This window comes from Scophthalmus maximus, chromosome 15 (genome assembly GCF_022379125.1).
Source record: "Scophthalmus maximus strain ysfricsl-2021 chromosome 15, ASM2237912v1, whole genome shotgun sequence".
Lineage (NCBI taxonomy): Eukaryota > Metazoa > Chordata > Actinopteri > Pleuronectiformes > Scophthalmidae > Scophthalmus > Scophthalmus maximus.
In genome coordinates this window covers 9,615,249-9,630,240 of record NC_061529.1, presented here as the reverse complement: position 1 = coordinate 9,630,240, position 14,992 = coordinate 9,615,249, and the positions used below count along the sequence as shown (strand labels likewise).

Here is a 14,992-nt window from a genome sequence, read left to right as displayed (position 1 = left end):
ATTAATCAATTAGTCAATTCGAAAAGTTTTTCAGGAAACAATTTGATTATACATTAATCGATCTGTTGTCAACTCTTCCAGCTGAAACAACATTCACTGGTTCCTCCTCCTCAAATATGATGATTCTGTTTGTTATACTTGTTTTGATTGTACACAGTTGCTCAGACAAGACCAGCAATTTGACTACATCTCCTTGGGATCTTAGAAATTGAGGGGGGGGGGGGGTATTTTTTATCAATAATCTAAAAATAATTATGTATAAATTAGTAGTTGTTTAGTTTCAGGTCAAAGTGAGACATTTGAAGATAGATGCTACACAAATGTACATTCACTTTTAGACATTTGTCAAGAATTTGCTCATCTTCTGCTGATTTTCTAGATAACTTTAGCTTATCCAGGCTCTAACACAATTCATATATAACAGGAAAAAAAGATTCACCTTGATTCACCCGATCATAAACACAGACAGGAGTGCACAATGCACTTGTGGTCACAAGCCAAAATGATTAGGGAGCCGACCGAGAAGAGAGTCAGTAGATATGTACAGTATGTGGCTGGCCTGAAATTGGAGGTTTCACCGTGACCTGACTTCACAGCTCATCTGGAACCCATTTAACGCACAGACACACAGTGCCTGCTGTGCGCGGAGCTGACAGCTGACAGAGTGGTACCTGCCTTTAGTGAGATGTTGTGTAACAGTGTACAGCTTGTCCAGTGCGCACCCCTGAAAACAAACCCCCCACTGGAATTGTTTGAATCTGGATTCTTTCCATGTGTGATTTTCCATGGATATTACGTTTCATCTGTCAGCGGTGAGGCAGACAGGAACAAAGGGTTAAGGGTCTCTGGCTTGGAAATTTAACTTTTACTATTTCTGTTTTTGTTTTATGACTTGGAGGGAGCAGAATGGGTCTGCCAAGGTTGTTTTATATATATATGTATATACATATATATCCAGCTCTCTGCTTTGAAGGTGAGGGCCCCTCTCTCCCCAGGGCTATGACTCCACAAATGAATGTCGATAGTGGTAGGAAGCTGGGGCCCTCGGCACACGGAAAGGGTTTCAGAGAAGCCTGATTCAGGTTCTACATGTTAGGCCACTTCGAAAAGTGTGGACAGACTTTATTGCAGAACTGTAGGTGATCGCCTGAATGAAAGTTCATTTGCAGACATGTATTGGAGTCTCTTAAGTAATGCTTGAATTTGGCCGCGGTAGGAGGCATTTAATGCTCAGTTACAACATCAAGAAAAGACTATAACACCTACACAGTCCATGCGGATTAAATAACTTATACGCAGTCTAACTTTTTGACTCCTTATGCTTATGTAACTGCTCCCAGTCATGCAGAGCTCCCGGGCTGTCTGCGATGCTAAAGCTAATCTTTGTAGGTCAGGGACGCGCAGTAACACAGCAGGAGTCCCTGAGACATTTTCCAATAATGTTCAGTCTGGAGTGAGAAGGGACGGAGAAAACAAACAAACAAACAAACACTTAATGTCACGCAAAACAGAACTGAAACAGTGCAGCAAACGAAGTGGAACTTTTGTTCAGGCAAATGTGTGTGTCAATTTAAACCAATTTGTGGAAGCAGTGAATTACTTGATGATGGACTCATTCCCTGTTTTCAGAGTAATGAAATGCAACATGCCACAGCCTTTCCTCTGTCCTCTTTTAGACGGGGGACACCTTGTGGTCACACTATGAAACTACATGAGCTCTGAAAGTAAAGACTGAACCACACTGGGAGGAAACCTACTGCTGCACTGCTCTCTACAGGCTGGAAAGCCTCAGTGGTCCGTGATGATGATCTTCATTTGTGTAAAAGCATCAGTTCATATTGTACATATATGTCACAACAACATACCACATACAACATAAAGAGAGCAATCAACAGTGGTAATTCCTATAACTTTAAAGCAAACAATAAATAGTGTTAAAATTAATATATAATAAACCATCAATGAGTCTGATGGATGTGGGCACAAAGCCTAACAAGACTCTTAGTCCGGAATGTGAGTCATCTTTATCTCCGAACTTGAGGCCGAGTGACTGTAGTGTGTGTGTGTGTGTGTGTGTGTGTGTGTGTGTGTGTGTGTGTGTGTGTGTGTGTGTGTGTGTGTGTGTGTGTGTGTGTGTGTGTGTGTGTGTGTGTGTGTGTGTGTGTGTGTGTGTGTGTGTGTGTGTGTGTGTGTGTGTGTGTGTGTGTGAAATAGCATAGTATATGAGTGTAATGCGACAGTTTGTAGTCAGTGTTGCAGTGTTAAAATGCAGTAAAATGTTTCCTGGGGGAGCTCAGCCCCACTCCCTTTCTTTGGTGCATGGTAAAATAAAATGAAATTTAAAAAAAAAAAGGAAATCTAATTTGTAGCCAGAAGGAAACACGTCTCACCCTGTTGCTCATAAAAAAAATGAATGGGGAGAGAAATCTTCCCCTGACTGTGCCTTTATCACTGTTGTTAGTACCTATTTTAATGACATTGTTATTCCAAGCACAGCGCCGCCTGATTACACATCTGATCCGCTAAATATTTAAAAGTGTCTGTTTAAGAGTGTAGAGACTGTGCTGCTCATCATCATAATGTGATGTTGTTGGTAAGCCTGTTAGAATGCACAGCGTGAGCTTCAGTACGTACCGTGCTTGTCATCCACCACTCTGTACACGCTTGTGTTTTTCTTAAACTCGGAGGCCGTATTTGCTGGGATAGTGAAAATAAAAGGGCCAAAAGATCCAATTCTGATACGCACGGTTTTCTGTCGCTTCAGTTTTCTCCTGCAGCTGTTTGAGGACCATTTTATATTCCCCTCTTACGCTTTAATTCACTACAAGCAGACTTTTAATGTTTCAGAAAGGATAACACTGCAGTCTGGGCCTCAGGGAAACGTCTAACCTGACTTAACTAAATATCACCTGTATTTCCACGTGATCTTGCTCTTTGCTGAGGGCTGCAGCTTCAGGCCCCGGTGGTGAACAGCAGATAACTGGCACCACAAGGTGGAGACAGAGACTGCTATCTGAAACTGTCCCACAGTCAGGGACAGTGGCGGTGCACTGTTCTTATCCAGGTGATAACCAGTGAGCCGGGCCTGCGGGGAATTATTTTCTGAAGCACAACAGAGCAGGAGAGCAGACGTTTCACTGATTTCAGAGCAGATAGGGTCGGGGGTGGCTCACACAGCTTGTGTCACACACTGAAACATTGGATGTGATACCATTGCCAAGCATCTGATCTTGTCTTGTGTGTGGAGACAACAGCAGCAGAGGGAGAATGATGGTGAATCAAATAAAAGACTACAGTCACCTTCCAGTGTGCAGATAGGCATCACTGTCAGGTAGATGTTTTGTATATGTATATATGTTTTTATATACAGTAAACATATTTTATTACAAACAATGAATAGACAACAAAACATTATCTAGCCAAAGTACAACAATAATCATAGACTGAAATGAAGTGTACTGTGCGGTCGCAGTCACTGCCCCCAGTAGAAATGCCACTTGCAAATCATTATTTTTTGACAGCCTGAAAATGTAACTGTGGTGTTAAAAGCACAAGATAACCTCCCTGTCAGATAATTATGATTTAAAAAAAAAAAAAAGCATTAACAGGACAGCTGTGGGCGAAAGTCGTTTAACCAAGTTTTTAATTTAAATATAGTTTTTCTTGTTCACAGATTCATGGAGCGTTACCTGTGAAATTCTCAGTGGTGGAAAATATAACAAGGGCTGATTAACAGATGAAAGTGTGAAGGGATACAAATAGATTTTGATGAAGATAGAAAGTGGCATTTCTCGAGGATCTGTGAAAACAGCACATGTTTTAAACCCACGTCTTTAAACAGAGTGCACATCTTCGTATGTACCTATAAAAACCATCATCTGAAGTGACACATGCAGGCAGAGAAAATGTCATTTCTTCCAGGTACAGACAGTAATACCTTCACATTCAGTCATACCGAGTTATGACCTGCAGCATTTGAGAGTACAGCTGTTTTGGTAGAATGTGGTAATATCTAATTACACATTTGAACTGCACATGTACAAACTCACTATATGTATTTCTGCATCAATTATGAGATGGAAAATTCACAATATGTTCATCTAAGAAATAACAGTTTAACAAAATGTAGGTGTAACCCCATTATCTTGGTCCAAAAACCAAAAGACAATCTGTTCATCATCAAAGATTCGTGTAGCAGCAACTGTTTGACATTTTTGCTTGAAAAATCACTAAAATGATAAGCAAATGCCAATTAATTTTCTGGGGATTGACAAACCGATCAATCATTTCAGGGAAAGGGATGGTTATGAAATGTGACATTTAATTTGTTAACAAATGAAAAATCATTGGTACCATTACTCAGTTTAATTACAAATACTGAATGAAGCGTGATCCTGATTGATGCACTTCCAACTCGTTTCACTTTACTAACACCATTATTGTTGCCAAATCAGCTTGAAGTAGGGGAAGTAAAAGCATCATTTGTTTGTTTTTATGTTGTTCAGGATACAACACAGTGACCTCTTTTTCTGCGCAATCAGAACATGTTTTGTAATATCATACATTTGTAATGGGTAGGTTTTTTTTGGTTAAAAGTACATTTACAAACCAGGGTCATGTCTGTCCAGTAGACTGTACATTCAAATATAGTCCAAGGTAGTCCAGAATCGCTCGCTTTATAAACGCACCTGTACAGCTGTCACGGTGTGTCCTTCAGTGCTATTTCTAGACATTCATATTAGACTCCATCCAGAGGGAGCGAGGAAGAGCAAGAGACAATTTGATCAAATGGAGGTGTAGTGTCTCCCAAAGCTGGTGAGTCTAATCTTCTCCGGCAGAATGATGTTTACCGAGTGCTCCGGCTCTTCTTGGTTAGCGCCGTCAGCCTCCCTCAGCAGGTGTTCCCGTTGCTGCCGAACAAGCTGGTTGTACTTGGCGTTTGCCAGCCACGTTTCACAGCGGCCAAAGAACACGATGCCCGTGGTGCCCAGGATGACCAGGCAGGTGAGCAGGGCCAGTATGCCGAAGCAGATGAGCTGACCCTGGGTGACGAGGACGCCGGGGGTGTGGACAGTCTCCTTCAGGGTGATCTTGAGCAGGTCTCTCTCGGGCGGCCTGAGGAGCCTGTGGAAGGCGTGAGCAGGAAGGGAGTAATGCTGCGGGGTCAGCGGCAACGCCTTGTGGTCCGCGGGCCTGGCGCCGACGGGCTTCGGCCTGGTCTTGGGTCTGTGCTGCAGTGAACACGTGGGACCTGTAAACCATTTCTGGCAAACACACCGGAAGGTTCCATCGGGCTGACCGACACACGCGCTCCCGTTGGCACAGGGCCGGCCGGCGCAGGGCGAGAGGCTGGTAGTGTCGTTACAAGTAAAACCGGTGAAGCCGTGCGGACAGAGACACGTGAAGGCCAGGCCGTGGTTTGTACAGTTGCCCCCGTTGAGGCAGGGGTCAGGCTGGCAGTTGTCAATACTGATCTCACAAAAGTCCCCCGAAAATCCGGGGGGACATAAACAGGAAGAGGAGACTGCTGATTCGTTGGCATCTGTGCATGTGCCTCCGTTCTGACAAGGAGAGCTGAAGGGCAGAGCAGCACAATGTGAATACGCAGCAGGGAAAATAGAGCCAGCAATCTTTGACACAGCTTTACAACTGAATATTTTACACTCTGGTCACAAAGCATCCATCAATAGGTTTAACCCTACTCTGCAGTTAGATTTCAAAAGGCAGATGGTAAAGGCACGTTTTCTAAGTCCTTCATTTGTGGGGTCCCCAAGGGAAGTTTCCTGGGTCCCTTGTTATTAAAAGTGTCCTTTTTTAATGGGAAAATATGAATATGGTTGCTCTCCACTGAAAACCATGTATCTCTAATGATGGTGTTTTTGATTTTTTTAATTATAAAAAGAAAGTGTATGACTTGAGAAAGATCACCGTGAAGATAAATAAACCAGTTAAGAACCTAATGGATTGGTTGGACAGCAATAATAATTCCTTCCTTTGGGAAGAATTTTAGCCAATATTTTTGGATTTCAAATCATTACATTCAATTCAAATCAAGCTAAGAAGAGTTTTAAGTTCCGGCTGGTCAGACCCTTAACTGCTGATTATTAACATTAGTTTTTAGACATCAGCTGTCACTGGTGGCCATGGCACTGAAAGCACTCAATTTGTCAGGGCTAAATTTGTGCTCAGGAAGGCAGCTCCGCAAGACAGAGCGACATTAATTTGTTTGTTGGAGATCGAGTTCAATCCCGCGGACTGCGGTGCCACCATCTGCTCCCGCTGCTCTCCAAAAGATATCAAAAACTACTGACGGTTTAACATGAGCTCATTAGGGTTGTTCTCAAATTACATCCAGTGCAAATATTGCAGTTCCTGGTTGCTTAATTACCGGAATTAGCCATAAGCCAAGTGTGTTTTCATCTTTGACTGTTTCAAATGTTTTATCAGGACTCTGTGTTTGCAATTTTATGTCTTATTTCTTCGTATAACTTTATGAGAAAGTTCCATTTCTGGAATCTTACCTAATATAGCACTTATAATATATTATAGTAAACAGGTATACGGTCCATTGAAATGAACGTGAATAAGATAGATTGCATTTTGAATGCATTTGCCATATTTTGATATTAAGTATATATAATCATATTGGAAGAATATAGACCTGCAATGAACAATTATTTTCATTAGCCATTAACCAGATGATAGTATCTGGGGGTTATACTAATTTTTTTTTTTTCTTCATACATACATTTACTCATTTGACAGACACTTTTATCCAAAGTGATTCACAACTGAGGGACAACACTAAAGCTTCAGTAGGAGACCACAAAGATGTGACATGCCCATGGTGATGCAATCTAGTTCATCACAAACAATCAATGAATCTACTGTTTCAGCTCTAGAAAAATTCTTATTAATATTCTGGTATTGATTTTCAACACACCACCCAGAACTAAGGAACAACAACAGTACAGCTCATTTACTGCAAATGAAAAATCCGTACCAGTAATAAGATGCAAATGATTCTTCGCTTTGCCGCTTCAATAATCCTCCTGCATGTGCAGCATGTGATCGATGCAGCCGAGCTTCACGGCGTGAAGTGCACTGATAAAGACAGCCAATATCTCTAGTAGCAGCTGATGTAATTATTCAACCTCTTAACTGTTCACATCTGAGTGTAAGTCTACAGAAGTGTAGCTTTGGCATATTTTCTAGTCACCTCTGGTGCCTTTACTGAGGAGCTGATTAATTAAACCTCGTGCACCTTTTTATTTTAATGGAGATGAATTCCCCTGGCACACAAGTACAGCTCCAGTCGTCTCATTGTGAAAATAATGAGACTCAAAAGACTTTTGTGAGAGACAAGAGCTGTCAGTTCACTGACGCCGAGCTGTCAGCTATTGAATTTTCAGTGTGTCGTTTAAGTCAATAACAAGGCTGCCTGACAGGAGGAACATGGTGAGGATTCAGACTCCAGAGAGTCTTTCATATTCATCTGATTCCTCCGCGCATCAGTCCTGTCTGTCATCCAGGACTGGGGAGGCAAACATCAGGGGGATTTCTGGAGCTTGAACGAGACGATCCCCTGGTTTTGTTGTGGACATTAACTCAATCTTGAATCTTAGCTAATAGCTTAAAAAAATGTAATAATGTTTTTTTGTTTTTAAAATATTACTTCTAGCAGTGGTCCTTTTTAGTCGTCACCATACACTGTATTAACTGTACCGTGTGCCAATTCCAGCGAGGTGCTTTGAAGGAAGCGCCTTGTGAAGGTGGGTCCTTTCAGAGGGCCTGACTGAACCTGAGCCTCGTCTCTTCAAATGAGGACAGAACCATCGGTGCGTTCATTAGTTCCTCGTCGTCTCATTAAGTCAAACATTTCAATAAATGTGTCCTCCGATGGTTTAGAAGGAGGTAAATGTCAACAGCAAACGAAGGTTCGCTTGATAAAATTGCAGTCTCCTGATTACATAGTTTACAGTATGCGCTTCAACCTTTCAATTCAACCCAAAATAAAGAAATGTCTCACGATGTTTCCCAGTTAATGGAAACATCTGTTTATCTCTGATGCTCTTGACACTCATAAACACTGTTGGTTACACCTTGCTTCAATTGTTTCCATTGTGCAGTGACATTTCACAATAATTGTTTCAGTTTATGAGATTTGTGTCAGTGACTGATGACCACCTCAAGGCAAATGCATGAGGACTATGTGAAGGTATCATTAAACTACTGCCTGCGGAGCAGTACATTGTGGAATAGTGACATAATGCCTGACATGAACTGACATAATGCAAAGTACACATCAGACGTGTCCTCCAAACACCAGCAAAGGACAACTCAATTCCTTGTCATCTACTGAATAGAGGAGCTTTTGAAATGAGGCGGCCCGCTGAGCGATTCTGAAGTACTCAGGAGCTTGTAATGCTGCCCAGGTACACACCGCTGGCTGTTGGATAAAGGAGTCGGCTTGTCAACAACAAGGAGAACAGGCAACACGGCACCTGCTGCATTGTGGGCCGTTAATTTTCCGAAATAAATTCCGTCCACATCAGAGGATTCATGTGCTTGACCGGAAAGCAAAATCTATCCGCGGCAGGAAGCCTGTGTTTGTTTTGGGGATGTGGGCCCAGTAATATTGCTAGCATTGTTTGTTATGGCATGTGTTGTAACTACTGGTACGAAGAAAAGGTTGGCCCTAAACCTGCAGGAAGGTGTAGTACATTTTATCTTACATTTTATACAATAAAAATGTAAATTATATCCACTTTACATTAAGGTACGGACATGATGCCAAAGGGCTGCAGTTCTTATTAGGTTTGCTGCGGTAGTCTGTGTTACTGGTGTTACACAGTGTTCGATTGCATAACTTGCGTTCATCACATTAACAATGTCTCATTTATAAAATTCTAGTTTTCTGATAGTGGCATCACAGAGTAACAGAATGATAAGAAGGATTTGGTTATAAAAGATCTTTAATGTTAGTTTGAGAAGTGAACCGCTGCGGTCTTAGGTGATTCATAGGAAACACTCCAACTTAAAGTGCACAGTAAGAGCGAGCGCTGCCCGCAGGGAAATCCAACATAACAGATTTCAGTAAGCATTCCACAGAAACTGAGCTGACTCACGTCTTTTTTTGTCAAATGTCCGGTGTATAAGTAACGCCGGTGTTGTCACGGGTTTAATACCCGGTGGTAAAACTTCCACACGGTGGCATCCCCACTTGCTTCCCTCTATCTAACCGCTCTCTTTGCATAGTTTTCATGTTGCTGTCAGCACAAAAGTCACTGAATCCGACGTACACAGTCAATAACTAGCTGGTAGACATGACAGGACATTGAGCAGCTCAAGAGCCAGATATTTCCCCCAGGAGTCTGTGGGGTTAAGAAAATATTGGATTTCCATCTGTCAGGTGGACAGAGACCAAATAAATGCTAATTTTGGTTCGTAACTGGCACTGTTTATATATATCTATATCTATAGATATTTATATATATCTATATCTATAGATATAGATATATAGATATAGATATAGATATAAATATGCATCATCTTCACTTTGATGTTCCCAATCTGCTTCTGCTGCCCCCAGGTGGCAAAAAAGATCAGCGATTGCAGCTTTAAGTCTGTGCACCATTAGTTCCAAGTTGCACCAGGTACTTGCTTAGATCTGATATTGTAGGTACACATTTTATTCCATGTTCTTCTTTGCTTTAGGGCATTTCATAAAGACGTCAGTCCTCACATAAAAGTCGACTTTCTGACCAGGATTAATGAGCTGGAGCTCCGTTCGAGTGGAGCGCTCGTTCACAAACCTGGACACTCTCCAGTACCAACTTTTTAATACGCTCGTGTTCATCAGAGCAAATATTTCTGTTAGTCTGACAAATGCACAAACACCACACTGCCTGTTACAAGTCACAACAGCCAAACTGTCTGAATTGTTGCAGCAATAAGAAAAAGAACGTAATATTTTCTCTTCAAACTGCACCATGTATTGATTATTGCTCCTAATGATAAACAAATGGAGATGCACAAGGCATAAGTCCTGGAGTTTAAAAAGAAACATCTTTCTTCTTAAAATGGAAACGCATATTAAAGATGCTGGTACCCATTTGTGAGGCAAGCTCCTCTCTTCAGGTGGCAATTTTCTCCGGCGTAGCCGTGGGGACAGATGCACAGGTAACCCCCCTCTCCTGTCTCTATGCAGGTGGCGTTACCAGCACAAGGCCTGGACGAGCACAGGCGGGTATCTGTCGAAAACAAGAAAACAAACAAAAGAATCCATGCTGTTTTTAGATCTCTCTGTCTCTCCCTCTCAAGTGTGTGCTTCTTTGTGTCTCTGCCAGTTTTTCTCGCTTTCCTTTGTTTGTGCTTTCTCACTCACACTCCCCCTCCGAAGCATCTTGTCACCAAGTGCAAAACTGAGAACGCAAACCAGCCATGTTACACACGCGAGCAGCTCAAGTGCTCCAAAGAGAATCAGTCATTTTCGTGCCATAATATTCCTTTAACATATAATAGGAATGATTGAATATGTGCTAAAATAAATAGGGGCATCTACAGGAACGGAAATGTGACTTGGAAGGTTTTTCACAGCCCCACCACAATACTTTTGAGGTTCCGTGAAGTGAATCTTATGTCCCTCGCCTAATGGGAAAGCAGAGGATGGCAGTTTATAGATAAGGATTACTTCGTGGCTGCAGCTTTCATTGTCCTAGATTTCTCCATCCTTACTCCGGACATTTCCACTCCAACTTTGCCCATCTATAAATAGAATCAACTCTATCATCCAGATTCATTTGGTTGCGTTCTGCGACTCGCCCTCACCTCTGTTGTGTCGGCAAGTGTGTCGGGGTAGCTTACTGAGACTCACCTTGGTCACACAGGCTACCCACCCAGCCCTCATCACAGACGCACTGCCACGCCCTCCCACATGTGCCGTGCAGGCAGCCAGGGAAGGGCAGGCACTGGCCACAGTTGTCTCCTTGCCACCCTGGTTTGCACCTGAAAGAGATGGAATGGGCGAACAATCCAGACCTATTAATATACCACCCACCGGACCGCGCAAAGGCGTGTGGCTGTCCCCCAAAGTGAATGTGAAGACAATCCTTCATTATACAGTAATTCCTTAGATTTGGAGTACACACAATAGCCTGTGCCAGAATGAACACTTCAAATACGGGCGGGATTTGTAACCAAAGCATTTGAGCGATCTGTTGGGATAACAAAGCTATTTACTGTTCAAACAAATGCCTGATTTGGCACTTGGCACAATACAAACAGCCAACAGATCTAGAAAAACAAGAGGTGTGTGTGTGTGTGGGGGGGGGGGGGGGGCAGCTGGCTGGATTGTGATTGCATTACTCCTACACAGGGACATTTACAGCTCCAGCAATTTATGGAAATAAGGTTGCCAAAGCCCACAGGACGTGACCCATCCTCTCACACGGGTGTCGGAGGTGGTCGTCGTACCTGCACTTCCCTGGCTTCTCACAAAACCCATTTTCTGTGTTGCACTCTGCGCTGCATTCCCAACCTTCAAGAGAGAATGACAAAAAAAACAGTAAAGGAAAAAAGATACGTGTTCATATCAATTTTTTTTTTGTTGAAAAAAACCAAAACATTCCGGGCAATAAATATCCATTATTATATTATACTTTCTCTCCAGACAAGAGAGTAAATCGCTTCTGAATGAAGAGTTGTTGTTTTTAGCACTGGCTCACTGGCTCAGATCTCTTTGTTCAGCTGTCGGTGATCCACAATGTCAGATTACCTTCGGCGATGCCCGTCACGACCAGAATGAAGACCACCGCTGTGAGATGCATCGCAATTCCGAGCGAAGACCCCCTTTGTCCTGCAAAACATGCAGCGACCTGCAGTCAGTCGCGAAGCTCTGGGGCTTTTCTTTTCCCTTTTTTATGACTCAAAAGTTCATCTTTTTTTTTTTTACAAGAGCAGCAAACCTTAAAAAAAAAAAAAAAAAAAAAAAAAAAAGCAAAATTGAGGAGATGTGGCAACATTGTGTGTGGAGCTCTGGGCTGTGGGCGAATCGTTGGAGATTTTACGCGTAGGAACATGAACGTAGTATCAGAATCAAAAACAGCACACTGCAAAAGGAAACTGGTACTGACATATTTGATGGGGTGGTGGGCTTGTTTCCTTTGAGGGAACATAATTGGCGCACCCGATCCACACGCGTCCGCTCCCAGAATACCCAAATTACGCACAAACAAACAAACAAGAAGCACTCTCTTCTCAACATCCCCTTACCTATGACGCACCGGCGCTCAGGGTCCAGGTGGCTTCCGTCATGTTGGATGGATTCAATTAGACTTTGCTCTCTTTCTTTGCGCTTTTAATCCAGACGACGTGCTGGGGGAAAGTGACAGGTGAAGCACTGTAGTGGTCCGGCAGCCGGAGGTTTGGACGGGACTGCTGCGTCGTGCAGCGTCCCAGTGCAACACGCTCCTCCCACCTAAAGAGGCAGAGAGAGAGAGAGTGTGTGTGTGTGTGTGTGTGTGTGAGAGAGAAGAAGTGCTGTAGTTGTACAGTACTTCAACTGGCCACAGTTAATGTCCCAGCAGGTTCATTAATACTTCCAAAACAGCTTGCTTCTGCTCATTTGTATCTCTCTCCTTCTCCCCTTTATCCAAACATGATGCAGTTACACCCTGGTTGACTGACTGTCTGCTTGTGGTGGGGGAAAAAAGTATTCTGACCCTGCAGCTAGAGGAAAAGTGGCAACAAATTGGAAAGAAAAATATTCAGATGTAGGTAAAAGTCCTGCATTCAAAATCTAAATGAGTGAGATTACAAGTGAAAATGGCCATAGTTCACCAGAATTTGCCCATCAGCACATTTTCAAATGACAAGCATTGACTCAATGTGCTGAAACTAGTAGTTTTACTGAGGCATAAGCAGTATTTCACTTTTTGAGGTGGAGTTAATATACTTTGGACAGTTTGGTAAATGAAATGGAGTAAAAAAAGTACACATCTCGTAGAGCAGAGATGTAAAGTAGCTGAAAATGCAAATACTCAGAGTACAAGTATCAGCCCTTTACCTCAAAACTGCAGATAACGACAGTACTTGTACTTAGACACAAAAAATACTTAAAGACCTACTGTGAGTATGAAATGTTTAGGTAGTTATGTCCCTGCCTGTGAGTAAGATAGGAATGTTTATTGTATGTGTTTTGTGGCACCACGTATAATAACATATCAGAATCGTCTTTATAGGCAAAGTATTTGAACATTTGCATGGAATTTGACTCCGGTTTTACATTGTTCTCAGTTCTTACATAAATAAAGACATATACAGCTTAAAAGGAAGACAACAAAAAAGGTAAAAACAGAGGAAACAATTGAAAGAATGGATGAAATAAATTATAAATACATATTTCCCCTGATGGTTGCTTTTGTAAGCATTTTTTCCAATCTTTATTTCTGATCTAATTATCCCTGAGAGTTAAAGGCAATATGCAATTAGACTAAGCCTTGTACTGTATCACTGTATATATAACACAGACCTACATATAATCAAATAATTGTAATTGGCAAATAGTACCTAATTATATAAAATAATTCAGATTCCCTCAATGATACTGGCCAATTTCCCTCACACACACACACACACACACACACACACACACACACACACACACACACACACACACACACACACACACACACACACACACACACACACATGCACTGCATGTCATACATAATAATGTCCTGTTCTATTCTTAGTCCACCATCTCCCCTCATCTTTCCCGAGAGCAGTGGATGGTATTTTTTCTTCCCACCGAGGACCCGGCTTAGTCTTAACTGCCTAATTACGAGTTTCACTTCTCGCAGGCATCATTAGATCAGATATAAAGATTTAGAAAATGGTGGCCAAGCAGCCATCAGGGGAAATATGCTGCTCCGTCTCACTTATATGCTTCATTGTTTATCTCTTCGCATGCACAAGTGTACGACGCAGCCTGCGTCTCGTCTGGAGCTTGTGTTGTTTGTCAAAAGATGATAAATGACAGATAAACACTCATCTATCATCTGAAAGAGACGTGTCTGGATGAAGCAGGTGTGTGGGTTTGCAGTCAGGACAGTAAGAGCACAAGGGATACATATGCAAATTAGCAGTGATACTTTTTTGTTCCTTTCCCAGTTGAGCAGGGCCAAAGGCGGCACAAAGAAGCTCCCTCTTGATCCCACACAGAGTAAAAACAAGGACACTACGAACAGACAGGCCCGGGCAGAAGGGAGTGGAGGAGAAAAATGTCTCCTCTGATCTGATGTGATCTTCTGAGAGATCTCCAGTCTCATATCCCCCTGTTTTTTTTGCCGGCATGTTTATTTTCAAACCTCCCAGAGACGGAGCTCACAGTCTGAGCGTAACGGTGACGTGATTCTCTCACCGCTGCTACCGACCACGAGCCACGCCAGTCGGTCCTTTTTAATGAAACCTCTCGGGCTTGTATGAGCTTACAGATTAAAGTGAAGGAGTCATCCATCGATTTCTTTTTTCTCCCAGCACTGACCTCATCTTCATCTGGTGTCTGATGGGTTATTTTTTTCACCCGCTGTTGTCCACGTTGCTTCCTGTTCACAGGAAAATATAGACAGCGGAAATTAGATGGGAATATCAAAAATCTGACCCGATAAGGGAAATGTTAAGGGAACACACGAGAGATTACAATTCATCTTGAGGAGGTTGTGAATTTCTGTTGTTGCGACATTTCATTCAAGATCACAGATGTGTTGATAGTTGACAGGCTTTCTCTTTCTATGAACTCTTGGAAATTCTGTATTTTATAGACCAAACTCTCAATTGGTTAATCAAGAAAAAGTAATCAGTAGATTGATCAATAATGAAAATCATCATAAGAAGCAGGTCTGAATCCTTCAGAGAAGTCTATCAGCACACTCTCAAATCTGATTGAAGAAATCCCCATTCTGTGGACTTGTGTACGAGCCACGCCGCAGGG

General features: G+C 42.4%; 1 protein-coding gene across 2 annotated transcripts; it reads right to left on the bottom strand.

The window, feature by feature from the left end:
* Nucleotides 1-3,365: 3,365 nt before the first annotated feature.
* On the bottom strand, nt 3,366-12,479 carry LOC118286456 (protein delta homolog 1). 2 transcript variants are annotated; one of them, XM_035610916.2, is made up of 6 exons: nt 12,285-12,479; nt 11,777-11,857; nt 11,476-11,539; nt 10,877-11,007; nt 10,112-10,253; nt 3,366-5,574 (listed from the first exon to the last, which is right to left on the bottom strand). In XM_035610916.2, exons 1-6 carry the CDS (start codon nt 12,313-12,315, stop codon nt 4,785-4,787), a joined length of 1,239 nt encoding a protein of 412 aa, XP_035466809.2. In that variant the 5' UTR covers nt 12,316-12,479; the 3' UTR covers nt 3,366-4,784. The 2 variants fall into 2 exon arrangements, with proteins under 2 accessions (XP_035466809.2, XP_035466810.2); XM_035610917.2 differs by having other exon boundaries at nt 12,274-12,476.
* Between the last annotated feature and the right edge of the window lie 2,513 nt (nt 12,480-14,992).